This window comes from Electrophorus electricus, chromosome 3, assembly GCF_041902795.1.
Source record: "Electrophorus electricus isolate QZ-2024a chromosome 3, ASM4190279v1, whole genome shotgun sequence".
Lineage (NCBI taxonomy): Eukaryota > Metazoa > Chordata > Actinopteri > Gymnotiformes > Gymnotidae > Electrophorus > Electrophorus electricus.
This window is the reverse complement of record NC_137499.1, coordinates 3,889,214-3,911,804: the sequence shown is the minus strand read 5'-3', so window position 1 is coordinate 3,911,804 and position 22,591 is coordinate 3,889,214. Positions and strand designations below refer to the sequence as shown.

Sequence of the window (22,591 nt, the reverse complement as noted above, 5' to 3'; positions counted from 1 at the left end):
CATAATATGCAATCAAGTTCACCTCAAGAGAGATAATTTCCTCAAATGAGGACTCTTGCGTCATTGTTATTTAGGTCTCAGCAGTATAAAGTATACAGTGTTTTTTCTAACAAGTAAACCTCACTGGTCTTGTTTGTCATGGTTCAGATCTCTAGTTCCTCTATTCAAATACTAGTTCTACATACCAAAACATATTTGTTTACTGTAAGTTAAAAATAAGGCATCTAGAGGCATTCTGTAGAAGCAAAGATGAACCTTGTTCATATCTGCCCAGCTAAGAAGATTTGTTTGATATTTAAGGCTCTTAGGTATCTTTGGTTGACTGGTAGATGTTCTCCAATAACATAAGCTCAGTCAGGTAAGATTCACGGGTGTCACAGCAAGACCCAGACGAAATTTCTCACCACACCAACAGATGAAATCTCCCTTCTAATTACATAACAAAGAAGAAAAAGAAAGAAAGAGTGAATGCTTTGTTGATCCTTGAAGGACATATAAGGCATTTGAAATACAGAGGACACCACAAACACGTGATCCCACAAATGCTAAGAAGGAAGATGGTAGCCTGTATGATGCTAAAGTCTTTCACCAAAATCGAATAAAGTGACAAAGGGCTGTCAAAGAAAAAATGTTTTGGGTTTTTTTTTTTATGTTAAAATAAAATAAATAAAAGGATAAAAGAAAAATAAATAAAGTTAATACAAGAACAAAGTCCTAATTGAATATAGTATTAAATAAGTGTATTTCATGAAGGCTTTGTGGCTGTCAGCAGATCTCAGATTTTCAGGAAGTGAAATATGGTGTTGTACGTCATAGTAACTATAAAAAGTAGACTAAAGTGTCATCAATTTAATGCAACTTAATATAGAGTAAGGCACGAACCTTTGACAACAGACGGCAGAAAGATCTCAGTGCAAGCTTGCAAAAAACAAGAGGTGCAGGATGCTTCTGAAGGGCGCTGTGTAAGGGTCTGTGCCAGGCCGAGGCCCCCTCCGGCCACCAGAGGGAGGCCTCGAGTCAGGCACGTCACTAATCCGGCTTAATGCCCAACATCTTCGCTAGGCCTATATAAGCCTAGTGGCCCAGTCACTCAGTCTTGGGTCTTTGCCAAAGTTCTGAGCCAAGCGCCTAGCCGGAAACTTCGGGTATGGCGGTCTGTGAGCCCTTGTGCTATACCTCACTTCTGCGCTGTGAGGGTGTCCATGTTTTTACACGTCCCCTCTCTCCCCTGAGGCTCCCCTTAGCCATTACAGTTCCTCCCTGTTTTCTGTTTTTGTTTGGGAGGTTTTATTTTGTTTTTCCAGGGCATCAGGGATGCCATCTTTCCCATGGTGTCCTTGCTTCTCCATTTTCCCATGCTCAGCGTGGTGTTTAGTTTTTTTTTCTAGTGTTGTCGTCCTCCATTCCTCTGAAGGGCGATATACGCACAGGTAGTTTTATAGCTGCCACAGTCTAGTGGGTCTTTATCTTTTTCTTGTTTTACCTGTCCCAAGATCTAACTGTTCTGTACACGGGCCCACCATCATTAGGGTGTGGTTGCTCTCCCAGTAGGCTGTCGGTGTCATCACCTAGCTGCTCTGGGTTCCATCCCACCTTACACACTGAAACTGCTACATGGGAATCACTACTGAATTTAATGACATGCTGTCCTCTTAGTGCTAAAGACAAGCTTGTCCTACCTGCAGATGTGCTAGCTGCATTGTCTGATTTTATGTCCAGCCCAGTAGTGACAAAGAGGACAGAGACAGGCTAAAAAATTCAAGAAAAAGTCTGATACATTAATGTACTGCACATAGACAAAATGCATCTTGAACAAGACAAAAATAGCATTAGTTTTGCTTTGCATGGGGAGCTTTGGAATATCAAGGGTAAGGGGTTGAAACACTGCTATGCACACACGTTTTGTTTGTCTTTGCACTCCAAAAAGAATGTGGTTTCTTTCACCAGTATGTGGGAAACACACTGACACATTATTGAGATCAGAAGTGCAATATAGCCACAAATAACAGGGACCATATACTGACAGCTGTCTTGTCAGTATATGGTCTCCATGCAGCATTTCCAGACTTTGGGTCTCCATGCAGAATTTCCAGTCACTCATCAATTTTTGCTCAGGGGTTATCAAGATTTGGTATCAATGCACTTATAGATGATGAACTTGGAAAGCAACCACTTGTACAAGAAATTCATGATGTTTATGACCTAGTGGAAAAAGATGTCTTATCAGTACAGATAAGCAACATTGACCACATGTTGCTTCACTGTAGGAGATTTAAAAGAGCACAGCCTAATGTGAAACTCATTGCATCTCCTGCCCTATATACACAGTAGACTTAACCATTAATATTTTTTTTTCTCTTTTATCTGTACTGCTTCATATGGCAACTTTAAAAGGTGAGGATCTACATCAGGATCACACACACACACACAAAAGAAAACAATCCACCGATACCAGTGTCATCATGGCAAGGTGATGCAAAGTGATAAAGACAGTGACAAATCGAGACAAATGTATCATTTCACATGGCATAAACCCAGAAAGAGAGATTAGCCCTAATATTTTGTCTTCATCATTCAATGTTCAAATATTTGTTTTCATGCTACAGTGTTGCCTTTGTCATTTATTCTTTGAAAGGCCAAACCATCCACAGACATGTTAAAGGATTGGATTGTTTATCTGGCCGTCAGTGGAATCAACTGAATAAGTTGAAATAGTTTTTTTTCACTTAGTGCTATACAGATTGTGCAACAGTCACTTATAAAGGCAACATTTAGATGGGACATGTGCTGAGTGGACATGGACTCTGGTCTACAACATCAAACGCAAACTTCCATTATGTCATTTATTATCCTTTTTATATAACAAAAGAACTGCACATTTATGAGGCTGTGTGACAAGTATCTTTTTGTCATTTTATGACTGTCATATACATTAACACACAACAAAATGCTGTAACTGCTGTGAACTACAACTATTCTGACACTGTCTGCAGTCTGTTTTGCCTGATACAGAGACATCAGCACAAAAGAGACAGTTTTGAAGCATGTTATGAACATGTTGTGCATCAGGGCTCTATATGTGGTACTCTGGGCTTTTGTGTTCACCTCCACAACAAATGAACAAAAGGAACAAGCACTGCGGTTGATGGCTGAGGCTCCACTGATAGATGGGTAAGATACGTCCCCACCATTTCTTCTAACTATAAACAGACTTTTGTAGGCCACAGACATTTTGCAGTAAGCCAGTGTTTTGATGGTGATTACTGAGGAATATTTTGTGTGTTGCTGTAGGCTAAATAAATGTCAACACAAAGATGCTTTGTTGTTTTGTCTGCCTATGCTTCCTTTGAAAGAAAGCAAATGAACTTTGTGCTTTGTGGCACACCACAGGCACAATGACCTGCCATGGCAGCTGAAGTCACTGTTCAACAACAAGCTTGAGTCTGTAGATCTATACACACTCAATTCCACACACACCAATATTCCCAAAATTAAAGAGGGTCGCCTTGCAGGACAGGTATGTATGCAGGGGGAGGGGGGTGGTGAGTACAGAAATAACCTGAGAAACCTGGTCTTCCTCTGCAGTTTTGGGCAGCGTATGTGCCCTGTGACACTCAATATAAAGATGCAGTCAGACAAACCCTGGAACAGATTGACGTAATTCACAGAATGTGCCACAGATACCCTGAGGACTTCATGCTTGCTGCTAGTAGCCAAGGTAATTAAGCATTTCCCCCTAAGATCTGATTGTTTGTTAATAATTATGAATAAAGGTTATACAGTAACAAGTTAATAAAATCCCACTAAACCTTACTAAATTGGCCTTTAGACTAAACTCACTTTAGCCTTTGTCTTGGAATCGTAGATATAATGGATGCCTTTGCCCAGAATAAGACAGCGAGCCTGATCGGTGTGGAAGGAGGTCACTCCATAGACAGCAGCATGGGCACTTTGCGCAGCATGTACCAGCTGGGTGTTCGCTATCTCACCCTCACACACAGCTGTAACACACCCTGGTGAGAAGTACAGGCAGGCAGTCCTGGACCTGCTGCATGTCATCACTTTAGACTGGCTTTCTAACTGTTACTGATTTAGGAAACCTGATATCAGACAAGCCATGGATATAAATTCATTAGAATATTCATTTGAACTTCCTTTTACAACACAGAAACTGGCCTTGAGGTAGTGAGATTCCTAACTACTTCCGTAATCGCCAGGACCTGTTTCACAGGAATCTAACAATGTGTTTAAATGGAAAATTCAAGGGAGATTCCTTGCTTATGCAAGAGGTTACAGTGAACAACATGCAATGAAGACAATAGACAGCACTGCATAAGACATTAAACAACTAAAATAGTAAACAACTAGAACTGCCTTAATCTGAGTGCCTTTGATCTTGTCTTTTAGGTCAGATAACTGGCTGGTGGATTCAGGGTCGGAACCTGTGCAGCACAACGGCCTTACTGACTTTGGCAAGGTTAACTCATCACTCCGACAAACCAGTCACCATAATAGGCACTTTAAGGCTCTCTTTCTTCTATTTTTGGACTGATGGGATGTTTGCAGTCCTGTTTCCACACATTTTGCACATGTACGTGTGTCCCTTCATCCGTCGTCGACACCATGTGTGTAAATATCGGTGCAAACAGCTTTGCTGGCAGGGAAAACTGAACCCGTGTAACATGAGCTAGAATGTCCTTTGCTGAGGCCCGAGTGTTCTTCAATGCCTTTGTTTTCACAGAGGCTGATCAGGGAGATGAACCGCTTGGGCATGCTGGTGGACCTGTCTCACGTGTCTGAGCAGGTGATGAGACAGGCGCTGGACACCTCCGAGGCCCCTGTCATCTTCAGTCACTCCTCTGCCTATGCCATCTGCCCTCATGAAAGGAATGTGCCAGACCATGTGCTTAAGAAAGTGGTGAGGCCTTGGACTCTTGAAACTAACTCAGCTAACTTCACGTGTTGTGAAACCAGATTTAAAATATAAAATGTAACATGTACTGGCCTGGACTGAGAAAACCTGATAAGTGGTTCATATTGCTGTTGCATATTGAAGTGCTTTTATGATTAACACAATCTGCAAGACAGACACCAGACAGGAGATATATTTTTACCCGTCTATGATTTACTCTTGTAATGAAAAACAGGAGTTGGACCATAGAGATTACTTTCCTTAAGAATGTAGGAAGGACTTCTAGTATTTTGGAGAGAGTTACTGTAACGTTGAGCAGTAAGGAGGCAGACGTATGTGCGGAGAGGAGCGAGATTTAATAGGGGAAAATCCAAAATCAGTCGTTAAGGCAGTCCAGGGTCACAGCGCTGACACAGAGAGCACGGGGATACATGACTAACAAACAAAAACACGAAGACAAACGGGCAAGCAGGCTATAACTGAGGCTAGGAAAACTCAGGGCTAGAAAACACAGAGACTAGGAAACACGGAGTACAAACCAACACAACCGTATGAAATAAACATACAACCATCGAGCCTAACATTCAAATGAACAGCCAAAACACAGGGCTCAAGACATGGTTTAAATACATGAACTTAACGAGGGACAGGTGTGGACAATAAAATGAGGGGCGGAGAAAATGAAACTATGGCATGGAAAAAAAAAACACAAGGCAGGGAAAACACGGAACACCGAACCCGGGAGGGAGTGATCGTGACAGTTACTGGTAATTACTGGTAGCTACATTGTTTCCAATACTTCTAAAAAACATGACTGATCTTGTTCTTATGTGTTTATTTCAGGAAGAAAATAAAGGAATTGTTATGGTTAATTTCTACAACAACTACATCACATGTAGGCCGACCGCAAACCTTTCCGATGTAGCTGGTGAGTCAGAATTGTAATGGTAACCTCATTTATCTAGTCTTTCAGCAGTTTAACACCATACCCCTTTTCCACATGTCAAATGTAGACCACTTTGAGCATATCAAGAAGGTAGCGGGTTCTGGCACAGTAGGGTTTGGAGGTGATTATGATGGTGTGACCAGGTAAGTGTGCCTAAGGATATTTTATGTAACTTGTCTCATAAAAACTGGCCAGGTGACATTCTATAACTGTAGAAGTTTCCCTTATTAAGCAGTGTCAAATCATACCAAAATGCTCATTAGCTTGTTTTGAGAGGCTTTTTATGTAATTCTGATACTGAGCATTCATGTACACATGCAAAACACACAGTGTGCCAACTGGTCTGGGTGACGTCTCAAAGTATCCGGACCTGGTGGCAGAGCTGTTGAGACGTGGCTGGACTGAGGACGAGATCAAAGATGCTCTAGGGAGGAATCTGCTCAGGGTGTTCAAAGATGCGGAGAAGGTAATAACAGGGCTCTCTAATGTACACACACACAAACCGAGGACACATAGACATTCACTTGCCATTTTAAAAAATGCCTTTGCATCTGCTCATTGGCCCCATAGGTGGATTTTATAAGTTATAATTACAGACCCATCTATTGGCATGCACAATACATACAGTTTGTTAGCTGTTCATCACCAGTCAGTTTCTGACCACATGACCACTGGTGAGCAAGCATTATTTAGATGCTAAACCATTCTCAATGCAACATGAATGCTCATGTCATATTGACATGGTTGTCTGAGATAGTAAAGCTTTATTATGTATAGCAGTGAAACCCAAAAGCTCAGCTTTTCCATTTGGGCATATAACATCCACTAATAATAAAGCCCACTGAATATTAAAACTCATGTTCTTCCGAAATATAATTATTGTATTTGTGCCATTTGAACATATAACAGGCATGTAGAATAAATTAATCCTGGAGGCTAATCACACTTTTGAATTATGTGGATATCTTTTAATTTCATTGTGTGAAACATCAGACACTGTGATGAATGTCAGAGAGGGAGTCAGAGCTGACACACGTCTTGCTCTAGTCTAGGAGGAACATGAGACATTCAGTCAGAAACACGCACACAGACAGTTTCTAAATAAGCTGAGCTGGTCAGTGCATTCCTTCAAATACCGGCAAACTCAGCAAATCTACATGTCTGAGGAGAAGTGCACCCACCATTTACCCTTCCTGTGTCACCTGGACCAGACGGGGGCTTCCGCTGTGTTAAAGGAAACAAAACACATGAAAATGATTCATCCACCACTGGGTAAGAACTAAAACGCCCCCAGATTTCAGACTCAGGATAGGTTTTGTGTCAACAGGTCAGAGACAGACTGAGCAAGAGAACTCCAGATGATTTACCGATTCCTCTGGAACAAGTCCAAAATCCCTGCAGGACAGATTATGGCTACCCAGCCCAGACCAGCACTGCAGGCATGTTGTCTCTAAGTGCACCAGTTGTAGTCTTGACTCTAGCCTTAATCTCACTGTTTGCCAAGTTTATGTAGTTGCCCTACCTATCATACTGTAATATACAGGTTTTATCAGATGATATCTTTAATCTACTGCAGTAACATATGCTGCTTTTTAGTTATACACAGGTTTGATAGTAAGGAAAGAGCAAAGGTATTTCCTATAGAAACACTACACACTACACAGTATAAAAGCTACATTCATATTATGTGTTAGCAAAAAGAAAACAGAGTATTTCCAAACATTGTATGCACAACCTTCTGGATTTCTCCATCATTTCATATTCAAGGACTTTTCAAGACTCATCCAGCTTTCATTTAAGATTTATTAAGAGTATAGTTTTGGAGAATACATAGAATAATCAATAAGTCAGAAATAAGTGATTTATGATAGTTTACTAAAAATATTATAAACATTAACTACTGTGCTTTGTTCTTTTGGTGAGGTTCAGTGATCTCAGAAAATTAATGCTGGTTATTTATAATTGTATGAATTTCATAGTTCCACAAAGATAAACAAATGTTCATATTGATGTTCAGTGGTTGTCTTATGATTTCATGTAACCATGTTCATGTATAATACATTTTAATCAATTCACTGTTAACTAAGCCTTTCAAAGAATAAGAACGAAGTTTCTGTGGTGATTAAATGCAAAAAGCATCCACAATAAATGACCTGCATTATGATATGTGAATTACACATCCAAGGGGCTGTATATAAATAATTAACAATATGGGTCTGAAAAGAACCATGTTGGATCTCACATGACTGGAACATTTCAGTCTTCCAGACTTTCCTTGACAATCACTTGTAAAAGAGAAAGTTGTTGGTATGCTCAGGTGACTTATTCGAGGTTGGCAGGTCATATGGAAAGTCAATAACTCTTTGGTAATGAGGCTAAATACTAAGAGTTCACACCAAGGTACTCTTGCATATTATACATAAAAATTCCAATTGCCTTTATTTTTATGACAAATACATTTAGGAAGGTTGAAAAAGCTGGGCCAGGACAGAGAAAGCTATCCATGCAGAGAGCCCATTGGTTTCATCAGGTCTGTAGTCTTTCCAACAAGGACAGGTACAATTAATCTCAGTTTAAAATTCTGTGACTACAAAATCTTACTCATCGCGGCAAGTAAGCCTCAAACGTTGAAACGGACAATAAGTTCAATGAAGTACAAACAGTAAAAATATCTAGAAGGGAAAAGTAGGCACTTATGACTTTTTAAATATGAAGACATTACTGTAAAATCCGCTGACAAATGAGAAACAGTAGTTCTTATGGACAGAAAGGCATATATAGTTGAAGTGCTATGTTGAATAAAAAATTCATGGTATGCCGAAGTGTAAAAGATAGAAGTCAAGTACTACTTTTAAACAAATAGCTTAAATCTGTTTATTACAAATACAAAATGTATTTTTACAAAACCTACCAATTGTTACTGATCCTGCTTATAACATATGTAAATAAATGTATTAATTAGAATTAGCAATGTGTGATGCCTTATTTGCTGTGTCTGTCTAACATGTTCTTTCATCTAAATACAAACAATATCTCCATCTAGTGGAGAACACCTTGAGTTAAAAAAAAACATGTATGTATGTATGTATGTATGTATGTATCTCTCTCTCTCTCTCTCTCTCTCTCTCTCTCTCTCTCTATCTCTCTCTCTCTCTCTCTCTCTATATATATATATATATATATATATATATATATATATATAAAATAAAGAAAGAAAATAAATAAAGTTAATACAAGAACAATTAAAAGTATTTAGAAGTCCTAACTGAATGTAATTTTAAATAAGTGTGTTTTTTGAAGGCTCTGTGGTTGTCAGCAGACCTCAGATTTTCAGGAAGAGAAATATGGTGTTGTAAATCATAGTACCTATAAAAAGCAGACTAAAGAGTAATCAATTTAATGCAACTTAATATGCAGCAATGCACAAACCTGTGACAACAGACATGTGAGTGCAATCTTGCCGAAAACAGGATGTGTGAGATACTTCTGAAAGGCACTGAATTTAATGTCATGCTGGACAGAGACAGGCTAGAAAAAAAACATTGAAAAAACTCAACAAAACGTTTGATGCCTGACTGTACTGCACATAGACCAAATGCATCTTGAACAAAACATCAAGGATTAGGGGTTAAAACACTGTTATACACACACATTTTGTTTTTCTTTGCACTCCAAACAAGAATCTGGTTGCTGACACCAGTATGTGAAAAATCTGAAGTACAATACAGCCACAAATAACAGGGACCATATACTGACCGCTGTCTTGTCAGTATATGGTCTCCATGCAGCATTTCCAGACTTTGGGTCTTTATGCATAATTTCCAGTCACTCATTACTTTTCGATTAGGGAGTATCAAGCTTTAGTATCAATGTACTTATAGATGATGATCTTGGAAAGCAACCATTTGCACACGAAATTAATGATGTTTATGACCTAGTGGAAAAAGATGTCTTATCAGTACAGATAAGCAGCGTTGACCACATGAGCTGCTCTGCTGTAGGAGATTTAAAAGAGCACAGTCTAATGTGAAACTCATTATATCTTCTGCCCTATATACACAGTAGACTTAACCATTAATTTTTTTTTCTTGCTAATTTTCTACTAAAACACCAAATATTTTTCATATATATATATATATATATATATATATATATAATTTTTCAAAGTATGCCATTTCACTCTACGCTGTTCAGAAAGGCACATCCGATCTTGTTTTCCCCAATAAACTTTTTTGCATTTCACGGAAAAAATAAAAATAAAAATTTCGCATTACCAGCATTGCAGCCCAGCACTGTTGAAACAGTGTTATCATGTATCAAAATGAAGGTCCATTTGAAATGACCCTTTGTTTTTCAGGTCATATATGTAGCAAGAAACCCTAAAGATGTGGCTGTGTCTTATTACTACTTCCATAAGATGGCCAAGTTCCTGCCAGAGTCAGGCACCTGGAGGGGACTGGTTAGTAAAAAAAAACAAAAAAACCCATTTTCAGTTATGATATTAAGCACAGTGATTTGGTTATATATAAATGTCTGCTTCTTCATTATATTTTAGTGCACTATGGTTCCTGGTTTGATCATGTGAAAGGTTGGACCAACAATGCAAGAAATATTCATAACTTCCTCTATGTCACATATGAAGAGATGTCACAGGTTAGATAATCCATCTTTATAATCTGTCTACTTATTCATAAACTGCAGGCAGTTTATACACCTGACAAACCAGGATTTGAATTAATCCAAACAATAGGGTTGCAGTTTTATGATTATTCCTCCTGAACTTCCTTTTGGCATGGATTTGGCTGAATGTTCTGGCTTTGACTTTGATAGACTCTACATGCCTCTTTGGAGAGAGTGAGTGAATTCCTGCAGTGCCCTCTTGTGGAGGAGGAGCTAACCAGCACCTTGAAGAGCTGCAGTTTTAGCAGCATGAAGAAGAACTGCATGGTGAATTACTCACTTATTCCCCAGGAAATCATGGACCACAGGAAGAGCAAATTTATGAGGAAAGGTAAGCATCCAGAACATCACATAAGATTTTCCTTGACAACCGATATGCCATCCATATATAATATTATATATATATATATATATATATATATATATATATATATATATATATATATATATATCCATATATAATATTATATATATATATATATATATATATATATATATATATATATATATATATATATATATATATATATATATGCTTTATTCAAGCTCTGATTCCTTTCTTTGAGCAGGTAAAATTGAAGACTGGGTAAACACTTTCTCAGAGGAACAAAGCCACACCTTTGATGCCATCTACACTTCCAGGATGGCGGACACCTCTCTGACGTTTGTGTGGTGTAACCCAGAACAGGAGCCAATGCTGAAGTCAAGGAGAGACCCAGACCACCACCAGGCTCACCACATCCTGGAACAGAACCTTGCATAATGGATCTCTGTGTGAATAATCATTCCATGTGTCTCATTATTACTTATTACAGTTAATTGAGCACATAGGTATTTTGTACTTACGTCTTGAGTTGCCTACAGGATGTGAAATATTTGATGTTTGTGCAGAGGAAACAAGGATTTTAGCTGAATCATAGATGCTTTGTTTGATTTAGGGGCATTGATTTCATAAAATGATTTTACCATTGTGTGATAAGCTAGCAAGGTAAGAAGACCTTGTGAAACTTATGAATGTCTGTGTAGTCACTAATCATCAATACATTTTCTTGCAATGTCATACAAATGTCCATTTGTGGTGGTCTTTGTGCATTTGTGGAGTCAGTAAGACGCAGCCAAATCCCTGGTGTTGAATTAGCACCAAAATTGCTATTGCTATAGCTGATAGTTCAGCGCAGATTTGGGGAGGCTTCCTTATCTTATCTGATAGAATTTCTGTTCCAAAACATGTCGTTTGTATCAGCCATCTGAGTTGTACCATATGTTCTTATGCTTCATTTTTCCCCCTTATCTCTGAACCTCCTGTGACTGTGAATTCAAGCTGTCTGGTAGACTACTACTCTTTTCAACGTACTGATCTGTACATTAATACAAGCACAACGTACATAATCGTTGGATTCTATAAGTCATTCATTAATAACACATTTATGTATACGGATCACAAAAGTCCTGAAATGTATGCAGCTCCAAAATGAGAACAACATCAAACCTTTCATTTTCTGATTAAAGTGCTCATGTAATTAAAGCGAAGCCTTACTCATAGGAACTATGATTTAAAATTGCTACATTTATTAATCTTAACTGACAAGTTAACGTTAACTGACAAAATTAAACAATGTCCTCTGATACTGAATCGGCCCCTTCAGATGCACAAATAACAAGCTGAAGCTCCAAAATATACATTTTTTAAGAAGGTTATGAACACACCCAAAGCCCACTTCACAAAATTACAAACAATAAAATAGCACATTAAAACATTATTTTTATATATTCATCTAAAACAAGTTTAACCTCATCCAGAATGTTCAAAAATTCCAATTTGTACTTGACTACATGGAATTTACTTAACAAAAACTAGCACAAAGTCTGTGAATAAGAGTTAAGTTTCCTTGTGTCTGTCTCAGAGCAATGTCTTTGTCCACCGCAGAATACAATCACCACAGAATACAAAACCTCTCCTTTCTCAAGAATGTATGGAATATGACTATTTCCATCTGGTACCAGAAAGCATCTGTCATAACACTAACAGTATATTATGAAATTCTGTGAAATTCCACATTCCTGGTAGCGGACGTTCAAGTTCAAGTTTGGCTTATTCGTCACATACATAGTCATACACAGTATAACTTGCAGTGAAATGGTGTAACACAGTGATTCACCACTGTGTTACACCAAATTATATGTAACTAATTTTCAGTGTGTCACAAGTGCACTGGAGCAGTTCTATAGAGCAGAAGAAGAATAGTGTTAGGCCCTGTGCCAGTGGGAAATGTCTCCCTATGGGGGCCGTTCTCACCAACCTGCTCTGGCAGGCTGTGTACTGCATCAGATTAACCCAGGGAAGTGCACCTGCAAATGCACTTACCTTCTGATATACTGCATATCATTTCTCTCTCATTTGGGTGTTTATATCAGCAAAGTGAACATGGCAGCCTGGAGTCAGTTTGTAGAACCTTGTTATAGGTGATCCTTGTATATGGATCAAAAATGAATGCATTATTTCTCACAAATACATACTTGTAGGTTAAATATAGATTTATAATTGCTTTTTAACTAACTTCAGTCATGCATAGTATAATATTTTTCACCCACTGAATGAAGAGGCTGTTTTTAAGAAAGGTCAGAAAGTGCTGATATAACTCCAGCCCTATCCAATCTTCTAATCTGGTCTGACACATGAAGTGCGGAACGCTTTGCTGTCAATGACTGTCATATCAATGGGAGATGGGAAAATCATAGCCATAGCCGCAGTAGGCGTGTGGATGAGGCTGGAGACAGGTAGAGCGAAGAAGCTGACAGTGTGTGCTCAGCTGCTTCTCTGACTCACGTTCTCGTGCTGTCTCAAGGAAGCAGATACTGGTCAACCATATCCTGAGAGTCTCAATCACAGGGTCTCTTATATGTACACAACGCATGCACACAAGCTAATCAAAGTACCCATACACATGCACACAGACACAAACATGTGCACACACCCACACACTTGGCTTTCCTTATTCGAACCTTTGTTAATAAACTCACTAACTAGCTCCCTGACCTTTGACATAACACAATATTAACACAAGATTAACCCAAGATTGGGTTACCTTGCCATGGTAACCTAAAGTTAAGAATTTGGCTTTTTTGTTGTTTTTGAATACACTTTTCCTGAAACATATTTCAGTTGGAATAAAGATCTGGAAACCTACACACACACACACACACACACAAACACATCATTATTAACTCATACTTGTCATGTATTATTAACTCATACTTGTCAAGTAACTCATACTTGATTTGGAAAGTATGGAAAATGTTCTAACAGTCATACACCTTTATTAAAAATGCCTATCGCACCTTCACACACACAGCTCTCAGATACTCTGACCACAATCTCATTCACCTCATCCCAAAATACAAGTAAAAATTAAAAACCAAGACTACAGTTGTCCCTACAGTGAAAAGCTAGACCAGTGGAGACACTGAAACGCCAAATCCACAAACTGGACTACCTTTGAAAAGGTCGATAGATGGATTAGATGAATACATGGACACCATGGTGACATACATACGTTTCTGTGAGGACAATTGGTTTTCAAGTACAATGCGGGTGACAGTAACATTGGCAAACAGGAGACAGCAGGTACAGTTAGGAAAAGAGGTCAGACCCTCAGTACTGGAGTACCACAAGGCTGTGTGCTCTCACCTCTTCTCTTCAGCATCTTGTCAAGTGACAGTGTCTATAAGGAACAAGCTGTAAAGGTCCTTAAGTTTGCAGACAACATGCATAGAGATTCTGTTATGCATATGATATGTTTTAGGTACTACAGCCTCCAGTTTGTTTGGCAAATGAATGTTATTATTATTATTATTATTATTATTATTATTACAATGTGTGTACACTGTTACTTTTCCATTAAAAGCTATGCTTTATTGTGAGCATATCAACTATTCCTTGTGGACATGAAAGCATGACAGGTTTTGCACTGGGACATGTTGCTGCATTATGCACAGTAGGAAAAATGAAAAAACCTTTGCAGCCTACTGCTAGTTTCCCTTCAGATCAATAAATCATGACACGTCATGCCAATCACTGTAACGCACGACCTTTCGTGGTTTATTGCTTTATTAAAACAGAAGCATTTTTTCCTAGCTTGAGCGGTGAACGAGGAGTTGGAGATGGAGACAACAGAACGGAGGAACTGCAGAGCGCTGAGAGCGAATAAGAAACGCTGCTGCGCAGATGGAGCGGAGTGATTTGGGCAAGGCTCGGAATCTTCTGCGGCTACACTCATTCTGGTCAGAGGGAAGGCGCGACCTGTCAAATTCAGTGGATTTCTGTAGAAGGACATAGGGATGAATAAAGCATGTGATTAAACAGGAGTGAAAAAGCAACTGTATCGGGCCGTCTGCACTGCGGGCCTGCCACCATCAGAGGGAGGCCATGCGCTGCAAAATAATTATTAATCAACCACGTACTATTGAAAATATAAAGGATTACAGAGAAAGAATTGTGTTTGCTTGAATGAATGAATAAAAGAATGAGAATCCAAGGGTTGCATGGTGCATTGTGCACCCTGGGTAATGCAATTTATAATTCATTATGAATCACCTAGAGCCTGAAATCCAGGGCAGGAAAGAGTACAGGGAACTTGTTAGAAGTGCCAGTACGCATGAAAAAGTCGCGCTACGCCAAAGTGTAAAAGGTAGAAGCCAATTACTGCTTCAGTAGTTCTTATGGACAGAAAGGCATATATAGTTGAAGTGCTATGTTGCTATGTTGCTATGTTGAATAAAAAATTCATGGTATGCCGAAGTGTAAAAGATAGAAGTCAAGTACTACTTTTAAACAAATAGCTTAAATCTGTTTATTACAAATACAAAATGTATTTTTACAAAACCTACCAATTTTTACTTATCCTGCTTATAACATATGTAAATAAATGTATTAATTAGAATATAATTAGCAATGTACGATGCCTTATTTGCTGTGTCTGTCTAACATGTTCTTTCATCTAAATACAAACAATATCTCCATCTAGTGGAGAACACCTTGAGTTGAAAAAACATGTATGTATGTATGTATAGAGATGTAGAGAGAAACAGTTTCTACTGTTTCCAGAGAAACAGTATAAAGGCCCTTTGTCTTAAACTTCCTGTCTCTCTGGAAACCTTGTATAGCTTACTACATTTTTAGTATCTCTACATCTCTAACTACAGTACTGTGCAGTTACTCACCTGGAATCTTCTATGGATTTTTATTCAAAAAATATATATATACAATAAACAGTGGAAGACGGCCATAGTGATAGATGTAGCAATCCTAAGCGATAGCACCATCAGGAACAATCAACATGAAATGTTTGAGAAATACTAAGGGCAGAGAGAAGAGCTGGAAGAAATGTGTAAGGTGAAGGCAACAGAGAAACCTGGAGCACTAGGAGCTGTGACCCCCAGACTGGGAGAATGAATCCAGCAGATCCCAGGAACAACATCTGAGATCTTGGTCCAGAAGAGTGTTCTGGCAACAGCTAAGATACTGCACAGGAATGGCTAAGATATTAAGCTCCCATGACTCTGATAGGGGCCCTGAGCTTGATGGAAAATAACCACCCACAGGAAGGTAAGCAGTGGAATATATATATATATATATATATATATATATATATATATATATATATGTGTGTGTGTGTGTGTCCATTACAGACACTAAAGATTTTTTCCTGCGTTTAAGACTACATGCTTATTTTAATAAAAATGGCCTGTCATGATACCAGTGGAAACCTTGACTTATCTATCTAAATACATCTCAGCCAAGTTTTCCTTTATACCTCCTACAGGGGAATTTGAAGCACTAGATTTTAAAGAGAAAATAGTAAGATACATAAAAAAAACTGCTAAAAGACTTAATCTACCAAACAAAGAATACTCTGCACTTAACAATGTTAACAAAAGGAGTGACATTGATATTTATGACACCTGATCAGGGTGGAGCTGTTGCCATTTGAAGAAAAGACCTTTACAGAAGGAAGCTTTCAAGCAGCTTTCTGATACTAGTTTTTATAGGCAGAACAATTCTGACATCACTCCACAGTTACAACCTACCATCCAATCCAATATTAATCATGCCATTTCAGCAGGGCACCTCCCTGATTTTACATAAAGTCTTATTGTGGATAATCCTCACTGTACCAGTTTCTATCTCCTCCCTAAAATTCATAAAGAAAATAATCCTGGACATCCTATTGTATCTGCTTGTTCCTGCCCAACAGAAATAATAGTTTTAATCATAGTTGTTTAATTGTGTTTGGCTCAGGCGCAAACCAAAATTTGCCTTACTGTTACGAAATGGGCAAAACATGTGAGTCCATTGTCTACTAGTAAGATTTGTTTAGACATATATCTAAAATAAAAAAACGAATCTTGCACTCAGTTATGAGCCAGGAAAAAGTGTGCGTTTACTATCCAAAAACATTACAGCTTGAGTCCAATTAGAAAGTACTCCCTTATCATCAAAATAAATACAATTAAGAGTTTTCACATTTTGGTGACGAACAGCTAATATTTCAAACTGATTGCAAAGTATCACTTAATGCGGTGTTGCCGAAGTCTCCAAACAATTATGAGCTGCTGGTGAACGCTGATTACATATGTGTATCAGCCTGAGATTTCTGGTAATACATCTTTTAGGGAAGGCCCTGGATCCCTTGAAAACCCGAGTGAAGCAGAGATTAGGTGAAAAAGAAACAAACAAAAAGTTTTAAATTAAACCAAGAATCGCCTGGTGACCGACAATCTGTGATTGTTATCTAATTACATTTTTATAACCAGTCTTGATATGTGTGTGTGCATGTGTGTGAAAGGAAATGCGAAGTGGCTAGTTATTAATTATTTAGTGGGTGGTCACCTGCTTAAAAGGGCTATGTTTAGTTCCAGTTTATAAATTACATTAGCAAGAAAAGAAGCTATACAAATATGAATCAGATTTTACTGGCTGGGATGAAAAAAGCAAGGGATGAAAAAACTGAGTAATATGTCCCCATGTAAGTTTATTGGGGAAAAAATGGAGGGATAGATGCTATTGATAATCTCGCTAAATAAACACAACTCAGGGGGGTATAGTATAAACATTTCTTAAGTGCTATTCTAAAAAGTATAGCAGGAATAACATTTTTCAGGGAATTAAAAATAATAAAAAGAACTAGCTATCCAACTTAATTAAAAACAGAACAATGTAAACTGGTTTGGCAAGCCAAACCTAAAACCTGCAGGCTATTGGGAACAGTTAACCATATACAGAACTGATAAATAAATATAATGTGAACGTGATGCTCATTCACACTAACACAAAAGAACACTGAGACAGATCTATGGCTGTGGAGAGAAAAAGCAAAACCTCGGAGGGCACTACCTCAACCCCAGGAGACTGCACCATGGTTACTAACCTGTGGCACAGTTAAGATGGGAAGACGCTTTGAGAACCACTGTGTAAGGTTTGAAACATTCATTTTTTGTCAGTTTATTGACTCCAAAGCAGCAGGTGAGAATCAAGAAATTTAATATTGTAAATATTTGTAATATTGTAAATATTTGTAAATGCAAACTACTGTTATTCAAATGTTACCTAGGAAGAGGAAGGATGTGGGTAAATGAGGTAAGTAGGCAGCATTTGCATGGGATCATGTCACCTCTAAAAGCAGTTCTTCTCTTGTGTACTTCAGATAAAGGTGTGGCAAATGACACAAAACAGTCCTGTGCTGTAGTCCGAATGAAAAGATGGTAGAGGAAGCCAGCACAAGAGGAGAAAAAAGGTATGAAGTATAATTATTCTGCCTCTCGATACACCTGCATTTTACAGAAACATGCAAACATTTTTTAAGCTTTAGTTAGAAAATACTGTGTAATGTTAACCGTAGATAATTCTGGGTTGAGTATTGGTTTGCTCCATAATACACACTAGTACTAAAAACAAGATAAATCTATAGGCTTTACTTAGTTAAATGCTAGGCACTGCTTTTATTTTAATTATTTGTTTTAATAGTTCTACATATGTTTGTGTTGGATTTGCAACTATGAGTTCAAACACCAACTTGTTAAATAGACACAGGTGATCTAAAGCAGTACTATATTCATAATACATTTTTTATTATAATGTGTGGTTATTTTTAGTCTTCTTTTTAGTCATTATGTATTCATAATTGAGTTTAATTTATTAATATACAAACAATTAATTAGTAATTTATTATTAATGTATCCATAAATAAAATATCAATAAATGTTCAAAAACGAAAATGTTACTTTTTTTTTTACAACCTTAAATATACAACATGAAATATTCAGTCTAGTTTTACATTCTGTTTTCAGGAAGAGCTGGCTGAACATAGGATCTGAATATCCAAGTTACCGTTTCCGTGTTTATTTTCTTGTTTTACTGGTTATGGCCCTACTGGTCTTCTATTATGTGAACCTCTCAGAAGTCTCAGAAATTTGGATGTCAACTATTCAAATACTATACCATGCAACAATCACAAGAGGGGCTTCAAATATAACTTTCAACACTACATCTCCTTTGTGGTCAACTACTGCCATTGCTTCAGTGAGTGACCCCTCTGCTCTGTCTTCTCAATTGACATCAGTATCAGTGACAGAACCATGTAAGCCAGCGACACCATATCACGTGGCCTATCCTTGTAGCTACCGATACATTTTTAATGAACCTGAGAGGTGTCGTAAAGAAAATCCTTTCTTGGTTCTCATGGTGCCTGTGGCACCAGGCAACAGAGAAGCTCGAGATGTTGTTCGTAGTACGTGGGGGACTGAGAAAGTGGTCATGGATAAGGTGGTGAGTCTCTTCTTTCTGCTTGGTGACGTCAGTCCAGAAGCGAGGAATGAGCAACAGCAAAATGTATCCCAGGAGAGTGAGGAATACCATGATATTGTGCAGAGTGATTTCTTGGACACCTACACTAATCTTACCATAAAGACTATGGTGATTATGGAATGGCTGGCATCACATTGCCGAAATGCCTCCTATGCTATGAAGATTGATTCTGATATGTTCCTTAACGTGAACACTTTAATGAATAAACTTTTCCAGGCCCCCAGGCAGAACTACATCACAGGGCTTGTGGCCAGTAGTGGCATGGTACTCCGAGATCCCCACTCCAAATGGTATCTGCCAAAAGACATTTTCCCAGAAGACTATTATCCACCCTATGCCCTGGGCCTGGGCTATGTATTTTCTTTAGATATGCCAGAAAAGTTTATTGAAGGAGCCAAGCATGTGAAGGCTGTGTATATTGAAGATGTTTATTTAGGGCTCTGTATGAGGTATCTGGGAATGCCTTTTACCAACTCACCAGGAGACCTGTTCCATGTGTTCCCTGTCCCGTATGACCGGTGTCGTTACTCAAAACTCATTGCTACAACAACAAGGAATATACAAGAACAAATAAACTTTTGGAAAGACCTTATGCAGCCAGGACCTCCTTGTTAACAATGAACAACTGAGTAAAACTTATTTAGTGCCTGTATGAACCAAGTGATGATAAAAGGTGCAATTGAGGACATTGTACCCCTTTCGTATTGTTGGTCTGCATCTTTATCTGCCTGACAGGAAGTCAGACTAGACAGCTTCAGGGTAAGAGACAGATGATACCAGAGTACATGAGAATAGCCCTCACATGCACTGGGTGGGGAAGTATTTGGAAATAGCTGGAGGCAATGACCGCAAAAACTAGTAATTTTATACTATGGCATAATTTTCACCTCATGTATTTTTTTAATATTAAATCACATCATCATTTGTCTTATTGTATTGGGGACTGACTCAAAATGTCCAAATGTTAAGTGCCATAATATGTTTTGCCACTTAATAAACAGTCTGGAATATGAATTTTGTCTGACACACACTCGTTGAAAGCTGACAAACACAACTAGAGTGACTTGAAAGAAGGTTACCATGACAGCTATTAGAGTCAAAAATCTTTTCAGATCTTCTATCTGTGCTCCTAAATGCTTAAATGCCTAAAGTGCATTAATTCCAGCAACAAGACAAAGGCAGAATATCACAAATAGCAAAAGAAAATCGATGAGGCAAAATTATAAAATATCATTTTAATTATATGTTAATGTTAAAAATGAAGGGTAAAATGTACAAAGGTTCTGTGAACTTCACAATGTTTACTGGACATTTTAGTGTTTTTAAACAAACATATAAGTCTCTTGTTTAAGTCTCTTGTTGTCGGTGTTTAACCTTACGTGTGCATGAGTGCTACGTTCTTTGTTTTTTGTGTAAATATATTATTCTGTTTCCCATGACTTCTCCCCGCATCCTGGTTAGCCTCCTTGCATCACAAGAGTATGTTTACTGACTAATAATCCACACTTGTCTCTTTTCATTGCTTACAAATTTCCTTTTTCAGAACTCTAGTTCCTTTTTATTCAAATAGTACTTCTATTTAACAAAATTAGAGATGACATGATAATGCCATAGAGATGCCATTACAGATATCTTGCATTTAAATGTTGCCTGATCTGTTTTTTTTTTATTAACCCTCAAGGCATGCACTCTCTCTTTATCTCTTTCTCTGTCTGCCTGTCCATCTCTGCTCGGTACAACTGCCTCACTGCCTCACATATCGATATCTGATCCAGCATTTTTGACTTCATTGCATGTTTATTCGAATGGCTGTGTTTCTTTGAATCCACGAGTTTATGGTTATTTGAATGGTTGCATTTCTGTGTTTGGTGGATGTATGAAAGCCCATCCCGATCCAGTTCCAGTTCCCCGTGTGAGAGATGCCGCCCGTCCTGATCCAGTTCCGGTTCCCAGCACAGTGGATGCCGCCCATCCTGTTACCAGGTCTGTTCCTGTGGCCAAGCATTTGGAGCCCCCGGATCTGCCACTGCTGATTGCCTCCTTACCGCTCACCGTTGCACAATAGTGGTGAAGAGCTGGGTGATGGTTAATGCAAATTTACCATGGTAACCGATGGGCTATAACACTTAGAAATAAGAGTTTCTAATAAATGAATCTAATGTCATGCTGGACAGAGACAGGTTGGAAAAAAAGCCTTTCAACAAAAAATTCAGCAAAACGCCTGATACACGACTGTACTGCACATAGACAAAATGCATCTTGAACAAATCATACAAGACAAAACAACTTGTAGCATTAGTTTTGCTTTGTATGGGGAACTTTGGAACATCAAGGTTGAAACACTGATACACATTTTGTTTGTCTCTGCAATGGAATCAAGAATGTGCTTTATGACACCAGTATGTGAAAAATACATTCACACATTGATGTCTGAAGTGCAATATAGCCACTAATAACAGGGATCGTATACTGACAGCTCTCTTCTCTTTTCACTGCTCTCACAGTAAAGACTTTTGGTCTCCATGCATCATTTACAGTCACTTGTTAATTTTTCACTAATGTGAATAATACAGGGTCCTTAGGGAGTATCAAGCTTTTGGTATCCTGGTAGCAGCTGAAATGGCAGCCAATCTTGGACAGATTTTGCAAATATTTTCATGTTGTGAAAATTAAACCTCATCGTCTTACCTGTCCATCCAAGGGTCGACATACAGGTCAGCCTTGAAGAGAGAGCTATGTGGTTGAAAAGGGGAGTGGCCTATGACAAACAGACAAACAGTCAGGCCTGGTTCAAAGTACTTTGATGGGGAAGTCGTAGCACTGCTATTACCCTTACTGATACCACTAAGAGGCTTAACTCCAGGCAGGCTCGTTGGTTCGTATACTTCTTTCGTTGTTATTCAGGTCACCTACAAACCGGAATTGAAGAACCTGAAGGCAGACGCCCTCTTCCATCAGTTCAGCGATGAGGCTAAACCCACCAGATGAGAGCTAGCTCTCCCCCCGTTGTGTTTCGTGGAAGCAGTCTGCGAGCGCCTGAACCGAGACGTTGCTGCAGCCACGCAGCCCACTGAATCGTCTCTACGTCCCTCCACGATGACGAACAGTACTCATCACCTGGGCACACACCTGGGACTGGGAAGGGTACAGCCCAGAATAATGAAGGTGGGTTGAGGGGGGTGTTCTGTCA

At 38.6% G+C, this 22,591-nt stretch overlaps 2 protein-coding genes and 1 pseudogene across 4 annotated transcripts; all 3 read left to right on the top strand.

The window, feature by feature from the left end:
* Positions 1–231: 231 nt before the first annotated feature.
* dpep1 (dipeptidase 1) lies at positions 232–8,816 on the top strand. The gene is made up of 10 exons (XM_027011899.3): positions 232–3,171; positions 3,391–3,517; positions 3,586–3,718; positions 3,866–4,016; positions 4,408–4,477; positions 4,742–4,918; positions 5,756–5,840; positions 5,926–6,001; positions 6,189–6,324; positions 7,186–8,816. Exons 1-10 carry the CDS (start codon positions 3,050–3,052, stop codon positions 7,369–7,371), a joined length of 1,263 nt encoding a protein of 420 aa, XP_026867700.2. The 5' UTR covers positions 232–3,049; the 3' UTR covers positions 7,372–8,816.
* A 1,024-nt stretch (positions 8,817–9,840) lies between these two features.
* On the top strand, positions 9,841–11,516 carry LOC118242362 (sulfotransferase 2B1-like; annotated as a pseudogene). Its single transcript, XR_014122955.1, has 5 exons — positions 9,841–9,855; positions 10,216–10,317; positions 10,414–10,511; positions 10,689–10,869; positions 11,108–11,516. The product of XR_014122955.1 is annotated as a sulfotransferase 2B1-like (transcript).
* A 6,473-nt stretch (positions 11,517–17,989) lies between these two features.
* Positions 17,990–21,417, top strand: LOC113577992 (beta-1,3-galactosyltransferase 1). Of its 2 annotated transcripts, XR_014122501.1 has the most exons (4): positions 17,990–18,060; positions 18,149–18,331; positions 18,885–20,160; positions 21,285–21,417. XR_014122501.1 is itself a non-coding variant. In XM_081709880.1 (3 exons), exons 2-3 carry the CDS (start codon positions 18,297–18,299, stop codon positions 20,014–20,016), a joined length of 1,167 nt encoding a protein of 388 aa, XP_081566006.1. In that variant the 5' UTR covers positions 17,990–18,060; positions 18,149–18,296; the 3' UTR covers positions 20,017–20,947. The 2 variants fall into 2 exon arrangements, 1 of the variants encoding a protein (XP_081566006.1); XM_081709880.1 differs by lacking the exon at positions 21,285–21,417 and having other exon boundaries at positions 18,885–20,947.
* The last annotated feature ends 1,174 nt before the right edge of the window (positions 21,418–22,591 follow it).

Bases quoted from the DNA above. Each gene is read 5' to 3' on its own strand.
- LOC113577992 (XM_081709880.1), top strand. From the start codon at position 18,297: ATGGTAGAGGAAGCCAGCACAAGAGGAGAAAAAAG. The intron at 18,332-18,884 runs GTATGAAGTATA...TTCTGTTTTCAG, and splicing joins AGCACAAGAGGAGAAAAAAG to GAAGAGCTGGCTGAACATAG.
- dpep1 (XM_027011899.3), top strand. From the start codon at position 3,050: ATGAACATGTTGTGCATCAGGGCTCTATATGTGGTACTCTGGGCTTTT. The intron at 3,172-3,390 runs GTAAGATACGTC...GGCACACCACAG, and splicing joins GAGGCTCCACTGATAGATGG to GCACAATGACCTGCCATGGC. The intron at 6,002-6,188 runs GTAAGTGTGCCT...CAAAACACACAG, and splicing joins GATTATGATGGTGTGACCAG to TGTGCCAACTGGTCTGGGTG.